The sequence below is a fragment of the Pangasianodon hypophthalmus genome, chromosome 26, assembly GCF_027358585.1.
Source record: "Pangasianodon hypophthalmus isolate fPanHyp1 chromosome 26, fPanHyp1.pri, whole genome shotgun sequence".
Taxonomy (NCBI): domain Eukaryota; kingdom Metazoa; phylum Chordata; class Actinopteri; order Siluriformes; family Pangasiidae; genus Pangasianodon; species Pangasianodon hypophthalmus.
Window position 1 is genome coordinate 13,657,855 of NC_069735.1, and position 21,816 is coordinate 13,679,670.

Sequence of the window (21,816 nt, forward strand, 5' to 3'; positions counted from 1 at the left end):
TGGTTGGGTGGAAGGGAAAGGATTATTGGTGCAAAATGCAGTTTGCTCCAGATGAAGCAGTAGCCTTTAAAAGTTACAAACAGCTGCATGGATGCAGGGCAGGGGGTCCCTGAAACTGGACATAAGAACCTGTGTGTTAGATCTTTTAATAATACTTACTGATATGTATAAAATGTTGGCAGTAAATGTCAAGGGCATGTTCTCTATGAATTCATTCTGATATGTTTGTGTAATCTTGGAACTTTCACCCAAACCATTCCCATGATGTAGTACAGCACCTGAGTAAACTTCACACACACACACGCACACACAATCTGTATATGCAAGCCTATAAACACAACTAAAATCATTCATTCATTTAGGCTACTTTCTTTGTTCCAAGCACAGTTCATACTGAGGTTCATAAAAGTAGGAATGGACCAATCTGAAACTAAGCATTGCTATCAGAAATGATGGATCAGTATTGGATTAGATTAGATATTTGTTGCAAGTACACCTATGATGTCTGTCATAACTTGCCAGCATTATAGTATTGATCAGTAGCGGGTATCAGTCAACCAAATGCCCAGCCAGTGGGATTGGTACAAGTCTGTACAAAAGTGTGGAATATAAAGAAAAGCTTTGGTTATAAAACAGTATTTTGTATTTGAATTTCATAGCCAAGCTAATATTTTTTATACTGGAATTTTTGTTTTAATATATGTTTTTAATTCATTGGAGTAACAATTAAGTAAGAAAAGCACCTCAGAATGCTAGAGGTATGCAGAAGACCACATAAGGTTTTACTCTTGTGAGCCAAGAACAGGAATCTGAGGCTACAGTGGGTACAGGATCACCGAAACTGGACTGTTGAAGACTGGACAAACATCACCTGGTCATTTTATTCATTTTTATTTAAAAAACAAAAAATACTGTGCTATTTTAATTCTGACAACTACAGGGTGTCCCAAAAGTCCATACCTAGGGGACTATGTATGCCAGCACCACGTCGGTTGTGCCTTCTTCAGTGGATGTTCATGGATGCACACTTCTCAGTTGGTCATTTCCAGTCTTTTTGAATTTGTTAATAAATTTGGCAACAGTGTCGTGTGTGATACGCTTGCCATGTTTCCTGTTAAAGTCCATCACAACCTTGCGACAGCTTCCCAATCCAGCCATGAAAATGATTTCAATACGTTCTTCTTTTGTCAAAGCCATTCGTAAAGGCTATCTGAAAAATTATATAATATAAACTAAGTATGAAAACTTTTGGAAGACATTTTGCTAAAAAGTGTTAATTTCCCCTAAGTATGAAGACTTTTGGGACACCCTGTACTTTAAATATATTAATTCAAAGCATAGAATATAGTAAACAATAACCTAATGGAAAAGCGGATTTGAAAAGTGAAACATGAAATGCTATACTTCAATTCAGAAATCACAAAGCATAGAGTTGCTACAGAACTGTATTTATACTAAAAGCTAACCCCGTGTATACCTTATGTATGTTTTACTGCCTGTCCACATAGTTGCTGACAAAGCGCACAATATTTGTCACTGCCATGAGAATAAGAATATCCATGCTGGTGTTGCAGGTGATTCCCTTGCTGTAGTTCTTTACAGGGAAGATGCGGTTCACTGGAACTCCCAGTGTGGTGCTGCACTCCATCATCTAGAGATATACACATAATTATTATGAGATGGACAGTAACCTGTATGAACTTATTGCTATATTTAAAACAAAGGCATTGACCAGAATGTTGCGAGTTCAAACCCCCGGTAGTGAATGTTTTTTCTTAATGATTTAATCATCTCCTAATTTTAGGCTTTAGGATTATTCTTTATACATCCTTTACAGCCAGGCTTCACTGAGCATCTTTTGTTTTTTGAACTTTCATAACTTCTTTCACGTCTTTAAAATATCTTCTCTTCAGCAATAAGCGGTAATATATTCGTTGTAAACTAAAATGTTGTACATAATTTCGATATAATTTAAAACGCTTTATAGTTTTAACAGTGTAAGTCTATGTTGTAAAACGAATTACTTATGTTTTATTGGTAATTTAAAAAGTGGATGAACATTAAGATATGACTGGATGATGACTTACCCAAGTCTCGTGCTTTTTGCAGAACTTCTCTCATTTTATGGATGACATCTTCAGATATTTTCTCTTCAGAGAGCACACTGACCAGACAGTGAACTTTGTCATTTAAGCTCGGGGCAGTGCTGTATTCAGTGCTTTCAGCAGTCAGTTCCTTGGCATTAAACTAAAAATAAAAGAAAATGAACTGTGAGTGCATGTGTAATTATGGTATAGGCTGGTATGCACTACATTATATCCCTCGATAACCCAAGTATGAATTTTGTTCAAGAGTTTAGGTTCATTTTTAAACTTGTTTTTGGATGTTTCTGCAACCATGGGTCTTCATTGTTACAAAATGCTGTAAAATTTCCATTTGTCTTCCATTCCATTTTATATTGTTAAATGTTTTTGTGTATAGATCTGTTTTATACTACTTGTACAGCACTTTGGTTTCAACATCAGTTGTTTTTAAATGTGCTTTATAATTAAATAAACTAAACTAAACTAACAAAATCACCACTATGTTATGATTTGCCATAATTTACCTTTTCTTCAAGCATGGGCCAAAAAAGGCTGAGCAAAACTTTAACAGTGTATGCTTAACATTCTTGGACGTTCGTGGACTGGATGAAATGGCATAGAACCTACGGGGATAACACTCAAAGGTGGACTAATCCCATGTTTTGGTCACCTGGGAACAAACTGACTAGTCTAAAATGTGGTAGCTAATGTAATGTAACATCATATGGTGAGCTATTTAGTTAAGTGGATTAATATCCCTAATCCTTAATTCCTTGTGATTCACTTACATGATTGCTAACTTGCCCCATTGGTTGTTATAATAATATGAAAAAATATTTCAATCTGCTGTATCTCAAATTCCATCCATCCGTTTTCTGTACCGCTTATCCTACACGGGGTCACGGGGATCCTGGAGCCTATCCCAGGTGACCAAGGGCACAAGGCGGGACACACACACACACGCACTCCGGACAATTTAGAGATTCCAATCAGCCCACAATGCATGTCTTTGGACTGGGCGAGGAAACTGGAGTATGCAGAGGAACCCCCTCTGTAGCTCAAATTTTCATTAATTAATCATTAATCATTAGTTTTGTCTTTTAGAGTATTTCTGATTCATCTATACATCAAATTAGAATCGAATGTGCATCAGCTTGCTCTGTACTCCTCTGCCACATGTCCATGCAGTACATGTCATGATGATGTCATTAGTTTGCACCCCTTCTGAGCTATGTTCTTCCAGACCCATCATGTCACTGAATACAAACAGATAAAAAGATCCATCTGTACCTTTCCTCAGCTTGCAGGTTTTGCACTGAAAATGAAACACAAGTATAAGATTTCTATATTAAATGTTAAAGTGTATTTTAAATTGCATTGAAATACATTGTGACTCTGTATTTGATTACTGGATGTCCACAACACTCATTTTTACCTGCGAATGAAGCTGTGACCTCTGAGTGCATTTACTGTGGTGATGGTCATATTGTAACCTTGGAGGACTGTATTAACAGAGCTGATAAAGCTGGACTTCCAGGAACCTACTGGTCCAGCAAGCAAAATCCTGAGATGGTTGACCTCCGAGACGCTAGGCTTGAACTCTTTCAATTTCTGGTCACACAAAGGGTACAGCATCCATTAAGGAAAAGGGAGTCTAGTAGAGGTGACCCTTCAATGTCCTGGACATCTCTCAGCCAGAGTGCAGAAGCCAGAGGTGGAAATCTTCGGCTGGAGTAAATACTGTAGCACTCCGAAATTAAACACAGACAAAAGGATGCAGCAACAAATCTACAGCATATACATGAGTTTCAGCAAGAAACCAAGCAGGCATACAACCAATGTGCACAAGTTACAGGTAGCCGATCAGGGTATTGTTCCAACCTCTACAGCAAAATACACGGTCAAGCTGGCAGGTCCCTACTACCAGTATTTCTCAAATGGTGGTACGTGTACTCCTGGGGATACAAGGGATTTGTTTTCATGAGGCCAGCCAACCACATCTGTCTGAACTGCTGTTCATGCACATCACAGGGCAGCATAACACACTTGAAGGAAAGTGCTATCTACCTTCTTCCACATACATGAGCTCACAGAAGCCCATGATTGGCTAGTGTCACTGTGACTGACAGGGGAGAGAGAGTATGCCCCTCCCACCTAGAGAGCATGGCCAATTTTGGAAACATACAGAAAAATCCCATACATTTCACTTTTAAAATAGTCCTTCTCTACATCATCATCATTTGCAAATTTACAGTCGGCCTACTTCAGATTCAGAACAAAATTCATCACATATCAATCAGAGGGTGATAAATTGTATCATATCGTATCATAGCAGCAGATTCAGTAGTATCTTCAAATATCACGCTGTTGTCTTATATATCGAAAATCGTATATCATAGCAGATTTTGTAGTTTCATCAAATATCGAATTGTCGCCCTATGAACTGAAATTGTATCATATCGTAGCAGATTCAGCAGTATCATCAAATATTGAAATGCTGCTTTATGAGCTAAAATGTATACTATTGTACCAGATTCAGTTGTATCGTTAAATATCGAATCATTGGCCTATGAATTGAAATTGTACCATATTGTAGCAGATTCACTAGTATCGTCAAATATTGAATTGTTGCTTTATGAATCGAAATGTATCCTATATTACCAGATTCAGTAGTATCATCAAATATCGAATCATTAGCCTATGAATTGAAATTGTATCATATCGTACAGTAGCAGATTTAGTAGTATCATCAAATATCACACTGTTGCCTTATATATTGAACAGAATAGTATCGTATCATATCATAGCAGATTCAGTAGTATCATCGAATATCGAATCATTAGCCTATGAATTGAAATTGTATCATATCGTATCAGATTCAGCAGTATCGTCAAATATCGAATTGTTGCATTAAAAATCGAAATCGTATCGTGTGGAAGCCTAAAGTTTTCACCCCTCGTAATGAGCAAAAAGGCGGAACGGATAGTGACGATCCGCGTTTCTGAGGGTAACATTAAACAGACGGACCGGTGTTTCACTCTCGGTCGATAATGCTCTGTCAATGTTGTCATTAAAATTTTTGTCCAGAGCAAATGTCTCGACAGCATGCAGTTATATGAGAAGTGGACGCTTCAGCAGTGTCGGGAGAGGACTTCACACCGCGGTGTGTTTCAGTTTCAACTCGGCTTTAAAGGCAGCAGCAGGTCCCATGTAGCTGGTTAAGTAAATCCCACACTCGCTTGCATTGTTACAGGTTTAAACTTGCTTAACGTTTTCATTCCAGCTTTGCATTAAAGAGGACACAGGCAGCAGAGCTGAGAGGAAAGTGTGTGAGTCAGTGCTGGAGCAGTTTAACACCCAGTACAGAGAGGAGCTGGGGGAAGTCTGGCTTTCTGCAAGGTGAGTAAAGAGCTGTAGCAGTTTACTGTCAAAACACAGTGCATGAGCTTTTCATATATCCACTAAGACAGACAGACAGAAAGAAATGCATGTATCTCAGTATTAATGTACATGCAGGGAATTGGACAAGCTCCACACTTGCTACAAAGAACATCAGAACTGTTGAAAATGATTTCTTGAGTGCAGATTCTTGGGTCTGTCTTTTTTATTGGCTATCTTAAATCAAAAGTTACACTTTTTAAGTTTAAAAATACACTCAGCCTGAGGGGAATGTGTGCACAAGTGAATGTGATTGACAGGTGAAGGTCATGACTGTAGTACACACATCGAATTAAATATATATATATATATATATATATATATATATATATATATATATATATATATATATATACATACATACTTGGGTTCATGCTGTTATATGAAAATAATCAACAACGGAGTAATGAAAAGTGTTACACTTCCAAAGTGGATTCTTTTTCCTACTACAGCAAGTCCCAAAGTGTTTAAGTCCTCTTTTACCTCAGCAATTTGCTGTTTGTTTAATTTATTATTAAGAAATGACTTTTTATCTGTTTATAGTTACCTTTATTGTTGTTGAACCTCTGTGCTATCACTTACGTTAAACGGTTATTCCCTCATCAGCCTCTCTTTTTTTCTCATTAATACAATCCTGTGATTTGTATCCAATATCATAGAAAATAAATCAGCACCTTCTGAGCAACCAGCAGATGTGGGTATATTTAGACACAGAGTTGATTGGTGCGCACAAACGAAGAGCCAAATTCGTACTGCTATCATCCCTAGACTGTGGTCCTCAGGTGCAGGGTTTTAAACACACTCTCGCATGCAAGAGAACGACAAATTCATAACATGGCTGACAGATAACTACAATGAAGTACAGGAAGTGAAGAATTATATCATCATGCTCTTTATCACACCAAAATATGCATGAAGAAAGGGCCCAAGAGCACATACACAAGGTCAGAGCAGTAAACGAAAGACTAACACGCACACGCACACGCACACACACACGCACACACACACACATAAGGGACATGAAGACCTAACACTAATAAAGAAGCTAATATCTAGTACATTTTAGACTATTAAAACAAGGTTGTCAAGGTATGTAAGGACTGTAAAATTTCCCAGTTTTCTTTTATTTATTTATTTTTATTTAGGGAAGTCCTGCTGAATCCTCACTGTTGGCAGTATGGCGTCCTACTGAATCGCTTCAGCGATCATCTGGATATCAAGGCCGTTTTAAAATCTCTCGGCTACTACAGCCTTCTGTCTCAACCAGATTCCCCTATCGACCGGTATCTTCAGTGTCTCGTCCATAAAGATGCAGTGCGTCTGCCCACACAGAGACATCGGCAGGGCTGGCTGAAGCAGTACTACCTGCTGAATGCTGCGTCCCTGCTGCCCGTGCTGGCTCTGGCTGTGAGGGACGGAGAGAGTGTGTTGGATCTGTGCTCCGCTCCGGGAGGGAAAGCCCTGGCTGTACTGCAAACGGCAAACCCGGGTACGACCCTCCCTTCTTACTCCTTAGTGTCAAATGTAAGGAATAAAACATGCAGGGTGTGCTGTTATAGGAAAATAATCAATGACCAGGTGGTGTGATGTAGCTTGAGGTTGAAAGCTTCCATTAACAGCACGTTCTGAAGTATTTTATTCCTCTTACACCGCAGCAGTTTGCCAACACTGACCATTTTTTATTTATTAAAGAATGCTGCATTAAAACTGTGCTGCGTCGTTTTCAGTGAATGCCACTTAAATTCATTTGCCTCATAATTGCCTTTTATTTTAATGTCATTCTTCATATTTTCGTGCGTATCTTATATTCGAGTGCCATCCATTTTTATGAGTGCAGTAAATAGCCACAGTTTAAGGCATAGGAACCTGGATGCCGGTGATTATGTCGTGATCATGTGACTCTCAGGGCTGCTGCATTGTAATGAAGTGGATAAGAGCAGGTATGAGTGGCTGGTGAAGACTCTGGAGTCGTACGTCCCTCGCGCACTCAGAGACACCCACACCGTGACCAATGAGGACGGCAGGGACATCGGGAGCAAGAGGCCAGAGATGTTCGACAAGGTATGAGGACCATGTTTGTTTAACGGTTTACAATTCCGCAAATGTTAGGTCTATGATATTTCAGAGGTGCCAGAATTTATGGTTTATCCATAGCGTTTATGACTTTGACCTCTTGCTACGCCTGTAAACTGTGCTTTTTCAGCTTTTTCAGCTAAACACGTATAAAATTCAGCCAGCAGAAAAGACAATTCACTGAAGGATAAAGTCATTAAAGACATGCTCGCTGTTGCTTGGCGTACATCCGAAAAGAAAGACAGGAAGTTTTTGCTGTTTGTCTGATGGCATTCACGAGTGATTTTGTGGGAAAATTCTGATTTTTCTCTGTACATGCTAGAATTTTCTTGTTAGCAGTGTTATCACCTCTCATATTTACTATACAGTAAATGGGCAGTATCATGTTTTTTGTTATTTTATCTGTATATTTCTGTGAATTGTCAATATATTAATGATAAATCATAACTGAAGTTTACCAAACATACCAGTTCCACACTCACACTCGTTATTCCCATTGTCTCACTCTTGTTAAAGCTATACAGATTTTTCAGTAGTTTCTATGAAAAAATAACTTCATACCCTCTTCAAAGCCAAGCCATACTTTTCTGTCACTCAGCTCCACCTGAGCAGTCTGACTTTTTTGAAAGCAATTAAACATTTACCTGATCTCTGCATTTTCCCTTACACTGACTCAGTTATTTTGAAGCAGAGCTAGCACTGGTGAAATCTGCACACACACACAGGTTTCCTCTCACAAAGAGACACTCTGGAGATCCCCAGCCAGCCTTCAGGAGAAACACGCCAGTCATACAGCATGTAGGCGCTTTACACAGCCTGCTGACTCAGCCTTTTACTCTAATGGCTTAATGGGCCGTGCTTCTTAAAGCAGAGTCTGCAATATTTTATTCGATTTTTGAATGACATAATAGTGGTGGAGATCACTATCTCTACCAAATACGTTCAGCTACTTTTAAAGTCATTATAGACGTTATAGTTACTTAAAAATTTTAGTTATAATTGCAATTATCTGGTCACTATGTATCAAATGTAATATACAGACTTATATATATATATATATATATATATATATATATATATATATATATATATAATTAATTGGTCACTTGAATTGAATGGGTTTAAAATGACCAGACTAAAGCACTTCTTATTAGGAGTTGTTCATTTCTTAATCTACACTTCAGTATCTTAAAAAGAAGTATAAACAATCTAGAAAATGTCTAGTTTATATGTCTATAAAATATATATTTTAAATATATATAATTTACATGCAGCCAGGGTTGAGTGACAGACGACCTTAACATGATGTAAAACCAGCAACGAAACAAAACTGCTGTAATGGATAGTGAATTTAGTAAATCATTAAGTAAAGTCCATAAATAAAGTAATAAAGTAAGTAAGGTAAGTAACTTAAGTGATTTAAGTAAGTAATTCAGTCAAATAAGTAAGTAAATATGTAAGTAAAGAAAGTATATAAGTACAGTCCATAAGTGAAGTAAGAAAAGCCTATAAGTAATAAAGTAAGTAACTTAGTAATGTATAGTATATAAAAGTAAAGAATATAAGTAAAGTCCATATGTACTGTAAGAAACACTCATAATTAAAGCAAGTAAAATAAGTAACTTAAGTGATTTAAATAAGTTCAGTCGAGTATGTAAATATGCAAGTAAAGAAAGTAAATAAATATGTAAAGTCTGTAAGTAAGTAAAATCCATATGTAAAGTAAGTCAATCCATAAATAAAGTGAGTAAAGTCCATAAATAATTTAAATCCATATATAAAGCAAGTAACATCTATAAATAAGGTGAGTAAAGCCCGTAAATAAAGTGACTTAAGTATATAACTATATATAACTGTAAATATGTAAAGTCTGTAAGTAAGTGAGTAAAATCCATAAGTAATTTATGTCCATAAGTAAAGTAAGTATAATCAATATGTAACTAAGTAACATCCATAACTAAAGCAGGTAAAGTATATAACTTAAGTAACTTTAAATAAATTCAGCTAGTAAATATGCAAGTAAAGAAAGTAAATAAATATGTAAAGTCCATAAGTAAGTAAGTATAATCCACATGTAAAGTAAGTAAATCCATAAATAAAGTGAGTAAAGTTCATAAGTAATTTAAATCCATAAATAAAGTAAGTAACATCCATAACTAAGGTAAGTAAAGCCTATAACTAAAGTGACTTAAGTATATAACTAAGTAACAAGGTAAGTAAAATCCATATGTCAAGTAAGTAAAGTACACAAGGTACATAAGTTAGGTAAGTAAATAGGTTAGTTAAGCTAACTAACTAACTAAGTCTATAAGTAGGTAAAATCCGTAAATAAAGTCCATAAGCAAGGTTAAAAAAAAACAAAAGTAAGTTAATAAAGGTTTGTTTTTATAATTTATATGTATATTTATCATTATTATTATTTTTTTAAATATTAGGTTACTTGAACTGTGTAATCCAATAAATATACTTGTATAGTTTATATATTAACATTTATTTTTGTCTGATTTGGTGTTCTGTGTAAAAGTATCCTGGATAATGCAATAATAACTGTTTATGTAAGAATCTCAAAATGGGGTGAAATATTTTAAAAATATATATATATATACTGTAAATATTATGAATATTATAAATCCTGAGCTAGTAATATGGTATGGTGTAGTGCACAGCTTTATGCACTAGGTGGAAGTGTTGCCATCTTGCATGATGTGTCATCCATGCACAGTGAAACACTGGGCCATCTTCATCAGTCACTGTGACAAAAGCCAGGAAGTTAAGCAAAATTACCTTTACCTGTCAGAATCAGGCTCTTTTGCCCAGCCTGCCTGTAAGATTTATCTCAGGATGACTCAGAGTCGGATGATATGGACCATTTCATCCTGACTCATTTGAACAGGACTATGATTTCATTCTAGTGAGGTGCTTCATCGTGGCTTTTTCCACTCTGGAACATCGCCTTGTAGTATCATGCACTCTGGAGGTCTTTGACTTCACACTGGCCCTCTAGTGTTTTTTTGAGCCCTGTAGGCAATAGAGCTGTGACAGAATGGAATTATGGGGGAATAAAGCTGGCGAGCAGTCAGACGTTCAAGTCTCTGTTCATCAAGACACTTGCAGTGAGCCGACTCTAATGAGGAGCGAAAACCTTAATCTCTGAGAGGAGCTTAGCTGGAACAAGTAGACAGCAAGCGCGCGCATGCGTGTGTGTGTGTGTGTTATGTTTTAATATCTTATTGGGGACCAAATATTCAAAAGGATTGGAAACTCTGACAGTTTTGACTTTGGCTCGTCCCCATGAGAAAAACCTTTATTTTTAATTTATTAAAAAAATAACTCAGCTTTTATTTAAAAAAAAACAACTAAAAGCATAAATCTTTCTTTTTAGTTATGGAGGTTAAGGTTAGGATTAGAATTAGGGGTGGTATAGCATTAATTAGCTGCATTTATGATTACCTCAATGGAAAGTCCTCACAAGGATAGTATGACCTGTGTGTGTGTGTGTGACAGAATGGGAGAAAAGTAGAAGAAAGAAAAAAACAAAGACATTCATGCTGTTTTAAATATTCAACCATAATTAAGAACTGGATACACACTATTTTTCAGTGCATCTTTTTTTTTTTATAAATATATAATTTTTTTTACCTTCTTTGCTCCCTTTTTTAATTGCCAAACTCCACCGTAACTCAGGTGTGTCCTCCATCTGCTAATTTCAGATGTTCTCTTTCTTTCAACTCCCTCATGAGTGGTGTGTGTTTGTCATTTCGAGCCGTGTGTGTGTGTGTTCGTGTGTGTATGTGTTTCTCTTTGGGCTTTAGAGTAACAGAGGCTCACATCCTCCGTTTCCCTTCACAGCATGCTGCCTCTCGACTCCCGTCGCAATTCCCATCAGGTGCATGGAATATTTTCCCCCTCATTTTCCTCTTGCTAATATTCACACATGTTCCCTGGTGTGTGTGTGTGTGTGTGTCTGTCCCTTGTGTCAGGTGCTAGTAGATGCCCCATGCTCCAATGACCGCAGTTGGCTGTTTAGCGCTGGAGCCCAGCAGGGGGAGCTGCGGTTGAGAGAGCGAGCTAAACTTCCGCAGCTGCAAAAGGAGCTTCTCTGGTGAGCAGCTTAGACATCTCTTAATTCACTTCGATTTCTGATCTGCACAAAATATGTTAACTCTTCACTTAAGGCTGGTGTTCATAGGGTGCATAAACACTCACTGACAACTGAAAAGAAACCTGCATTATACATTTGTCAAGGCTTTTTTCCAAAAGACTTCAGCTCTCATAAAGACTAATTTTGTTCATCTTAACGTAACACGTAAGTCAGGTGACATAGGACTGACTTACAATATATACATGACTGTAATTACGGTGTTATGACACTGCCATAGGTTTTCATAAGACTGTTATATTTTATATAGGTATATTTTAATGGACTGTGATGGTTTCAGCTCCTCTAGGACTCTTTTCTTATTTGGTTGATTCATATGAAAAGATTTTTAATGAAGTGAGGCCAGATTTAGTTTTAGCTTTTAATTAAAGATAAACTTAAAAAAAAAAAAAAAAAAAAAACTTTTGTAATTTGTTACAGTTTAACCTGTTTCTCGCAATAGCCATGGTAGCATTAAATTTTAAACAAACAAACAAAATCATGAAATGAAATGAAATTGAAATCTAGTTTAAGAGTTTAAAAAATATACGCCATTCTATCAGTGTTGTCTTATTGAATTTACACAGCATTTCAGATAAATCTGAATAAATAAATAGCACAATGAAACTCACTTTGCTCAAGGGCTGCAATGAATGTGCATTACAGTGTCATAAATGTCATAAATACTCATAAAAATCTCATAAGCAGAAGTAGGAAACTCACTTGGCTTAAGAGATGGAGATATATAGCTCACTGTCACTGTAAAAACCTAAAACCTTCACTATGTAAGTGTTATATTAGGGATGTAACCAAATACGAATACAGATTTGAATAAAATATCTATCTATCTATCTATCTATCTATCTATTTATTTATTTATTTAATGCAGGACAAAACAAAACGTCATGCAACAGGAGGTTTTTACGTTCATGTTGGTCAGATTTATACAGCATTTTGGGAACTAGAATTAATTTGTTAGAAAATATCACAGGCAGGTACAAAAAAAAAAAAAAAAACTATCCCAAGTAGGTTTTCTCTCAGATGTGGATTAAATTGATCTCTCTGGCTAGTTGACAGTCTCCTGTCAAATTACATACGGCGGCATTTACTTTCGCCAGCTGACTCCTATATATATATATATATATATATATATAAATGGTGGCTTACTGGATCATGTTAGTTACCTGACAAAACATATAAGGTTATTCTACATACTGTATGTTAGCTATGTGCTTAGTTGAGATGTAGCTGTAACGAAGATTGAAATGAAGTTATTGTTCATCTCTGCCATTTTGGGAATGAGATCATGGTCTATTTTCAGAAGAAAGGGGATTGGTTGAGACGGACCAATCGAAGCTACGGGAATGTGCGTCTTATTCCCGTCCCCGAAAGCAGAGTGTTGAACGATGAGTGAGTGAAAGCGAAGCAGAAGCATCTCTACACGCTCAATAGATTCAGGTTTAAATCTAAATGCAGATACAGATCTGGATATTTGGAGCACTACTGTCAGCAGTTATAGATAGTGTGATTGTGTTACACTCCTATGTTGTACAGCTTGCTTCTTTAATGATGTTACCACCAGGTGCAGAGTTCAGGACATACAGCTACAGCACATCATCATTGTTATATAGTGTAAATATTAGTATTATGATAAACCTGATCTTATATATGAGGCTGCGGCTTGCTGACCTTCAAGAGAATAATGATGACCTTTCAGTCAACAACATGGCCATTATCAGATATTTCTCCTGTGTGTATGTATGTGTGTGTGTGTGTGTGTGTGTGTGTGTGTGTGTGTGTGTGTGTTTCAGTTCGGCCTTGGCAGCGGTGCGTCCCGGAGGACTCGTGGTTTACTCCACCTGCACCTTTTCCCGTGCTGAGAACCAGTCAGTCATGGAGGCGGTTCTTTCCACCTCACAGGGGGTGGAGCTTGTGGATCTGGAGGAGGAACTGATTGGCTCTTTCTCTGGTCATTTTAAATTTGCCCACCTCCAACCTCCTCTGGGTCATTTGGTGGTGCCAGAACAGGGAAGAACATGGGGACCAATGTATGTGTGTAGATTGAGGAGAAGCTCCTGAACAGCTACTTTCTCATGGTGTGTACAGGATTTTGGAGTTTGCCTATCTCTATTAAAGAAGATTACACCACAGTGCTGTTGAATTCTCAAATCTGATTGGTCAGAAGGTGTGGATTGATATTGTATAACAGCAGCTCTGGCATTGGTGCTGGGTGTAATTGTTGATATGGTGATATTTTCTGTGAGGAGATGGAAGGAGTCTGTGTTAGTGTCAGTGCTTTGTAACAGACAGGGGTAAAGCTAGGTTTGATTGAAAACAGTACACTAACAGTAATGTGGGCATGGCCTAACATTCTAATGAGCAAACCTGATTGACATCTCTCTGAGACTCTGATGAATGTTAATCTGTTCCAGATCTTTGGTGTGTAAAAACAAAAACAGACCTGGCAACATTTACTGGTTTTGTGGAAGAACCTCAGAGTACACTGGCATGAGTTATCAATCAAATATCTGCAAAAAGATGGTTTGGACTCTCCAATATTAACTGACCTCCTAGAAGCTCCGCCCCCTTCTCCCATCTCACATTAGTAATCTATCATTGTCCCTCTTGAAAGATGCGCTGATCCAGCAGCCTCGCTTTCTGTCAAATGGAGAATGTTTTGATTTTTTTAATGTGAAATAAAATCTATTATTGCATGTACAGCTTAGCTAGCTTTAGACAAGTATATAGTTAACATCGTTTAACTATATTTATTAAGGTTGCTATCAAAAATTTTGGCTGAAAACAGTCAAAAATGGCCAAAAGAGGAAAAAAAAAACAAAAACGACAACAAAAAACCCCGAAGATTGAATAGGCGTGCAATGAAATATAAAATGTAACATGTTAGGAATAATTTTAATACTGATGTTAAGCAGAAAGTAATGAAAAGCGCTGCGCTGATCATTGCCGTCATGTTCAAACACCAAGTACAGGCCTGTTAAGTTAGAAACTGGAGTGTGCATATATACAGGGGTTCGCAGGAACCACCAGGCAAGCAGCAGCTCACCCTTCACAAAACAAAAGCATCTGTCACACCCTGTATATACATAAACCAGAGTTTCTCCTTTATGCAAGTGATTTTTGCAGTGTTTATATCAAAAACGGTGAGATGCTTGTAGAAATGTGAACCGTTATCTAATTTTTCTGGTGTTGAATGACTTGATTTTTGCAGGATGTTGTTACGAGCAGGTTAAGCACCTCTGCTACACTGAAATTCCAATAGTCATTTCTAGTAAATGAAAGCTGAAATTATGTAAGGCTCATCGTCTGAAACTAAAAGTACACACGCGTCTGCTGCTCTGCTCTCTTCTAACCTTTAGACCAACTATTTAAAAGAAAGAAAGAAATTAAGTTTTACATTATGAGGAACTTGGATTTTTTAATGAGTGCTTAGCTATTTTTGAAGAGCAAATGAGACTAAACTGCACTTCTTTCGCACAAATGATTCATATCTGAATTAGTATGGATTTGATTGTGTATTGTGCAACTGAATTGGTAGATGCAAGCACAGTTATTTAAATACATTCACCACCTCCCCATTCCCCAAATTGGTAACTAAGTTAAATTAAGGATCAGTAATAAACTACTTATAAGCAAGTAATGTGTAGTTTATTAATTAAAGAATTATGATCTATTCATTAGTAATTATTGTAGAAAGCTTAATATCTTAATATATAGGTATCTTTTTAAAAAGTAATGCAAAAAAGAATCCACAGTTTTATTATTTAATAATGATTTTATTTTTAATTTATTGTATAATAATATCTTCTAGGCAAGATTAATTAATGTATGAGCTAATGTTAATGTACGAAGTAATATATTAACAAATATTTTCAAAGTCTTAATTAATAAACTAGACATTACTGCATATTAGCTACATATTGCCTTCAGCTACAGTGGTCCAAGCAGGGCCTGAGCAGGATCAAACCATGTACCGGGTAGAGGTGCCAAGACAAGGCTCATCAATGCGCAAGAGCAAAGACGGCTATCCCGAAATCACAGAATATTTTAATGATGGTTACTTGAGGAACCAATACAACTGCGTAGCTGTAGACTGGTCAGAGTACCCAGGCTAATCCCTTTCCACCATCAAAAACACCTACAATGGGCACGGGAGCGTTGGAACTGGCTCTTGTAGCAATGAAACAAGGTTGATGGCAGTTGCTTCTTTCAGCAGGATAATGCTCTCTGCCACACTGCACACATTGTTTGGGAAGGGTTTGAGAAACATGATGAAGAATGTGAGTGTTGCCCTGGCCTCCAAATTCCCCAGGTTTCAATCCAATGGAGCATCTGTACGTGCTGGACCAACAAGTCTGATCCGTGGCGGTTTCACCTCGCAAGTTACAGGACTTCATGGATCTGCTGCTTGGTGCCAGATACCACAGGGCATCTTCAGAGGTCGTGTAGAATCCATGCCTTGGTGGGTTGGAGCTGTTTTGGCTGCATGCGGAGGAGCAACAGCATATTAAGCAGCATATTAGCCTGATCTTTCTCCACACAAACACACTTCTGCCAGATCCATCCAATTTAAATTTGGATTAATCTGAAAATAAGACTCCAGAAGCTGCTGTCTTTCTGTGCATATTTTCTTAGTTCTTTTGCAAATTTTACACTTGCTTTCTTATTCTCAAGAAATGGTTTCCACTGCATTACTCTCCCTCTGAAACCAGGCTCATTGATCCTGTTTTGAATAGTTTGTAGTCTAGTAGTTCTTACTGATGTCTGAAGCAATCCTTTTATTCAACTTAGAATTATCCTGTCCAGTCTGCCGGTGGTCTTTCTGGGTTTGCCTGTACCTTGTCTGTTTTCATTCATAAGTACTTTATCTTTGAACTTTTTTTAACTGCTTTTGCTGATCTGGTGAATAGACTGACTTTCTTTGTTCAAAGAGATCAAGCTAGAACTTGAAAACTCAAAACTAGAACTCAAAATTCCCAACATTCTACTAAATGAATCTATGCCAGGGTCTGCATCTGACACTAAAACTAGATATGTATCTGCTCTGTCTTGTTGAATCATCCGTCTTCTCCCCAGATTCAGTTTCTTGAGATTAAATTCTCCTCTAATATGTCCTGATACTTCGCTCCATTCATGTTTCCTTTGATGATGTGTAATGCAACTGTCCAGGGATGATTAGCTGTGATTCCATGAACTTTCCACCTACAGACTATTGAACCAATTGCACTGAGAACGATGTTTAAGGTCTTTGCTCTTTGTTTTAGTGGTAGCTTTTTCCATTCAAGTGTTGTTTAATAATGTTGTCCCTGAGAACTTCAGAAAGCACCTTCACCTTCACCTTCACCATGATTGCTACTTGCTGTGTAAAATCTTCCCAATCAATGGCAAAGTCTATTATATTTAACCAATTTGACTGAAGACAATTTGATAGCTCGTTTAACTGTAGACATTGGAACAAAGCAGCTTTACAAAAATCTGGATGCTGATTTAAATCACTGATTAACAAACCGACAATGGTGAGGAAAAATTCCCTGAGATGACATGAGGCAAAACCTTGAGAGAAACCAAACTAAAAAGTGTTGGCCAATGTTAAAAGAATTGTGTGTGTGTATATATATATATATATATATATATATATATATATATATATATATATATATATAATGTTTTGTGATAGTTGTTCATGAGTCCTTTATTTGCCCACTGTTCTTCAGAGAAATCCTCGGGGTCCTGCACATTCTTTCCAGCATCATCTGCATATTTGACCCCTTTCCAGCAGTGGCTATATGATGTTGAGATCCATCTTTTCACACTTAGGACAACTGAGGGACTCATACACAACTATTACAAAAGGTGCAAACATTCATTGATTCTCAAGAAGGCAAAACAATACATTAAGAGCCAGGGTCATGTACAATTTTTAACAGGATGATTGCTATAAATAGTTATTATTAAGGTATTATTAAGTATTAAGCATCATTATTAGTTGCTAATGGACTTCTTGGTGAGTTTTATTAGATTGTGTGTCCAGTATAGAATTGAGCTACTATTGATTTGAAAAATAGCCTCTGTGTCTGAACACTGTCATCAAATTCCTGATCAAGACAGCAATGAAAGTGTAAAATATACCTCACATGAATTACAGTGTAACTATGCACATTATCACTTTAATACAGAGCATTTGCACATAGTTCACAACTTTACGTCTGTTTTATTTCAAGCATAAACCTAGAAGAATCATTTAGCATCAATTCAGTCAGCTGATTCATATGTAATGTAACACCCTGGATAACTTTGAAGACACAGGAAGCAGGTTTGTTGAGTGGCAGAGCCTTCATTTTATTTTCTTCTAATTTTCATCCCATGCATCACAGAGCTCATATATATTTATGTACTTCACTGTTGCTTTGCTCAGCTCTGCAACTCCGTCTCTCTGGTCACCGGCAGATCTTATTGAGACTTGAAGAAAAGCATAGGTGCAAGTCATTTCTCATTACCTGCTTATTCTCTCCAGCCCATCTTTCATTCTGACCATCCCATACAGCCCCTCCTCCCCCACCTCTGCCCTCCCCTATACCACCACAGCCCCCCACGTCCCTTAAAGGACACCACTTACTAAGGCTTTGGCATTTTTCATTTGGTGAAGCAAATGAAGCAGGCAATGGGGTAGCACTGGAGTGTGAGGCCCACCCTGTTGATGGCTAAACACTCCTAAGAATGGTCAAGAAGCAAGGTCTTGTGTCTAAACCTCCCTACCACAGGACTCCTCCTGTTCTGGAACAGCAGCCAACATCCCAGGATGCACCTCCCCAGTGCCACACTCATCCCACACAATCTCTGCTGCTGGCATATCAACAAGGTGGTTCTTTAACAGCCTATGAAAGCTCAGCCATTCGGTCCCAAAGATTGGTGGAGTCAGAACTTACCACTGTCTCAAAGCTTGGGCACCACTGGATGTTTGTAAAGACCTCACTGTCAGCCACCTTGAGCCAGGCCTAATATACACTCCCTTGAATAATTACAGGTATATGCAGGCTGCTCAGGCATGCTTGGAGGAAGGCCTGTGATGCATCAGGATCCGGACCAGCACCTTGACTCCCATGACTGGGAAACGCCTAGGCTCACCATAGTGCCAAGACACCTCTCTAGTTCTTCCCAAAGCTCTTATGGGCTACGTGCACCCTCTGCTGAGTTGAGAGGAGAGTGAGAAGGCAGGGATTTGGGCAGTAAGTTGGATTTTCCGAGACAGCAGGGGTAGCAGCAGAACCACCCACTTTCACAAAAAAAATGTTGCTTGTTTGAGAGTTGGTCCATAACTCATATAGGATTCTACTAATTGATGACAACAACAACAAAAAATTTTTATTAGCTGCATAGTACCTTAAACATATATAAATGTAAAAATATAAAAAATGTAAAAATGTAACAAATACAAATTCATTATTAAGCATGAACAGATAATGTGTTCTAAACAGATACACGAAGATACACAACAAAAAAGTCACATGAGCGGGAGGTATGAGATGAGCGGGAGGTATGAGGTGAGCTATCATTTATGAAGTTTGGTTTAAATTAGGCTACTATATTGTTTATATTTCAAAATTTGTTAGAAATGTTGTGGGCAGTTAAAAGCACACACACACACACACACACACACACAGGATAAACAAGATTTAAAAAAACAGACCCGTGCACCTTTACATCTCTATTTACCCCCAAAAAAATTCATAACAATTTACTTGAAAATGTACGAATTAAGATTCCGAAGGAGCAGGGTTAACGGTCGAACCTTTCTTTAAAACTCCAACCAGTTCCAACCACATTACAGTCACTTGTGCAAATTTGTCAAGTTGTTTATATCATAAGACTTCACAAACATTTGAAAAAATATTTTATCTGTTTTTTGTTTCAGTTCTATCAGAAAGCAGTAAGAGAAGATTGATGTAAGAGAAAGCAATTGTGTGAAATGACATGGTTAAATTTTTAAACATTTACGCAACAATTAAGAAGGCTTTTATGCAATATTCTTTAAGCGTAATTATATGGAAAAAATCACATTTAACATGTGCCATGCACCTGTGCACTGTTCATCACAAAACAACAAGACAAGTAGGAGTGTGTGGGAGTGTGTGAGTGTGAGAGAGGCAGCGAGCGCATGTCTGCGTGAATTTTTGTGGGGACATCGTTCGCCTTTCCATTTGCTGCAAGCGCTTGCCCTTTTGAATCACTGAGCAGTTTGCTCGGGCAAGAAATGAATTGCCGTCCCTCGGTGCTGGGAGTCGGAGACGTTTGTGTGTGTGCGTGTGTGTTTGTGTAAGAGAGGATGTGAAAAACACACCAGGTTTGCTGCTGGTGTGAGAAATGGGTCCTGGCTGGTAAAAAAGATGCTAAAATAGCATCTGACATTTACTCTACTGTGTTTTAATAATGCCACTTCTCCCACCTGCGATGAATCCAGAGATTTGAATGCGCTTTATGGAGTGTGAGTTGAATGGCTAGGGGGAAAGACGCCTAATCTCATTCTAACCTTAACCCATTCTTTGGGCAATCGCCTGTACCTACACAGTCTGTTGACAAAAATGGAGTGTTATTTAACTCCCTGTCTATGAGTAAACATTATATAAATACAACCTTCTAAAAAGTAGGTGTAACACACCATACATGTGGTATTATGTAATTTTATATTTTGTATATGTATAGACAGAGATAATTCCTTTGGTGCTATCTTATCATTGCACTATTAAAACAGTGGCTGAAATGATACTTTAAAATTTCAAGATGATGAAGCGTGAAACTGCTTCTCTTCCACTAGAGACATGCTCATCAGGAGTGAATTCATTGGTCAGCCTAATAATAACTACAGTACTTCTTCATGTAAGTGTTCAAGACGTTCCACTTGCAAATTTATTAAGAGGCACTAAGATAACAGGCCTTAAACTATGTTTTTTTTTTTTTTTTTTTTTTTTTTCTTCATCAATGCTTGTACATCAGAATGAGGATTTCTTTATTCCAGTGGTGAGACACTATTTCAACAGAGACAGCTATAACATTAATGGTATCTCTGTATGTATCACTGGTTGTTACAGTGAGAAAACTTAAGGAAAAAGAACTCGTTTGCGAATTCACAACCTGATGAAATGAATGTCACGTTTTGATAACAACTATAACATCATCAACCATTTCAAATATCAACTGTTTCTTTTATATATACACTCTAATAGGAACACACATACTCCTACTCATTAATGCAATTATTCATTTAGCCATCTGACAGCAGTGCAGTGCATTAACTCATACAGATGCAGACCAAGAGCTTCACTTAATGTTCACATCAAACATCAGAATGGGGAAAAATGTGATCTCATGATAGTTGTTGGCCAGACGGGCTGGTTTGAGTATTTCAGAAACAGCTGATCTCTGATTTTCACACTGACTGGTTCGAGCTGACAGGAAGGCTAAGGTAATCCACATAACCACTCTTTACAGCCACGGTGAGCAGAAAAGCATCTCAGAAAGCGCCTTGACTCTTGAGGTGGATGGACTACTATAGCAGAAGGCCACGTCGTGTTCCGCTCCTGTCAGTCAAGAACAGAAACATGAGGCTACAGTGGGGACAGGCCCCAAAGTTGATTATTTTCCACCCCGAAGATGATTATCTTCCAGTTACAGCACAAAATGTTTTATTCCTCTTACACCACACCAACTTGCCAACAATTACAATTTAAGTAAAGTAAAGAATGATGTGTGATGTGATAGTTTTTATCCGTTTGTTGTTATGCTTAATAATGTGGAACATTTGCAAATAAGTTGACTTATAACAGTTACAAGCACTCATTTCCTTATAAGCCTCTCTTTTTTTCTCTCTTCTGAAGATAATCAGACAAAAAAACCCACCTTGTCATTTTGTGGAGAAAACAGAAAGCCCTCAGAAAATATACTGATTATTACTTTAGAAACAATAACGTGTTAGAACAAGCTCATTAATATAAAACTGTGGTTTGCCTTGCATCCAAAGCTACATGAACTATATGCTAATAACTTTTTTTAATCTCCGCTTAACACTGT

The 21,816-nt window shown here is 37.5% G+C and overlaps 1 protein-coding gene and 1 long non-coding RNA gene across 3 annotated transcripts; one reads left to right on the plus strand and one right to left on the minus strand.

Moving 5' to 3' along the window:
• Positions 1-919: 919 nt before the first annotated feature.
• On the minus strand, positions 920-5,155 carry LOC117596174 (uncharacterized). 2 transcript variants are annotated; one of them, XR_004577351.2, is made up of 4 exons: positions 3,520-5,155; positions 3,375-3,399; positions 2,088-2,247; positions 920-1,651 (listed from the first exon to the last, which is right to left on the minus strand). It is a non-coding gene; the product is annotated as an uncharacterized LOC117596174 (long non-coding RNA). The 2 variants fall into 2 exon arrangements; XR_008301035.1 differs by having other exon boundaries at positions 2,088-3,399.
• nsun3 (NOP2/Sun RNA methyltransferase 3) lies at positions 5,076-13,883 on the plus strand. The gene is made up of 6 exons (XM_026931693.3): positions 5,076-5,247; positions 5,368-5,483; positions 6,668-7,011; positions 7,429-7,583; positions 11,576-11,697; positions 13,545-13,883. Exons 1-6 carry the CDS (start codon positions 5,146-5,148, stop codon positions 13,810-13,812), a joined length of 1,107 nt encoding a protein of 368 aa, XP_026787494.3. The 5' UTR covers positions 5,076-5,145; the 3' UTR covers positions 13,813-13,883.
• Positions 13,884-21,816: the final 7,933 nt, after the last annotated feature.

Excerpts from the sequence above, each read along its gene's own strand:
- nsun3 (XM_026931693.3), top strand. The coding sequence starts at position 5,146 with ATGTTGTCATTAAAATTTTTGTCCAGAGCAAATGTCTCGACAGCATGC. Across the intron at positions 5,248-5,367 it reads GGAGAGGACTTCACACCGCG|CTTTGCATTAAAGAGGACAC; the intron begins GTGTGTTTCAGT and ends TTTTCATTCCAG. Across the intron at positions 7,584-11,575 it reads GGCCAGAGATGTTCGACAAG|GTGCTAGTAGATGCCCCATG; the intron begins GTATGAGGACCA and ends CCCTTGTGTCAG.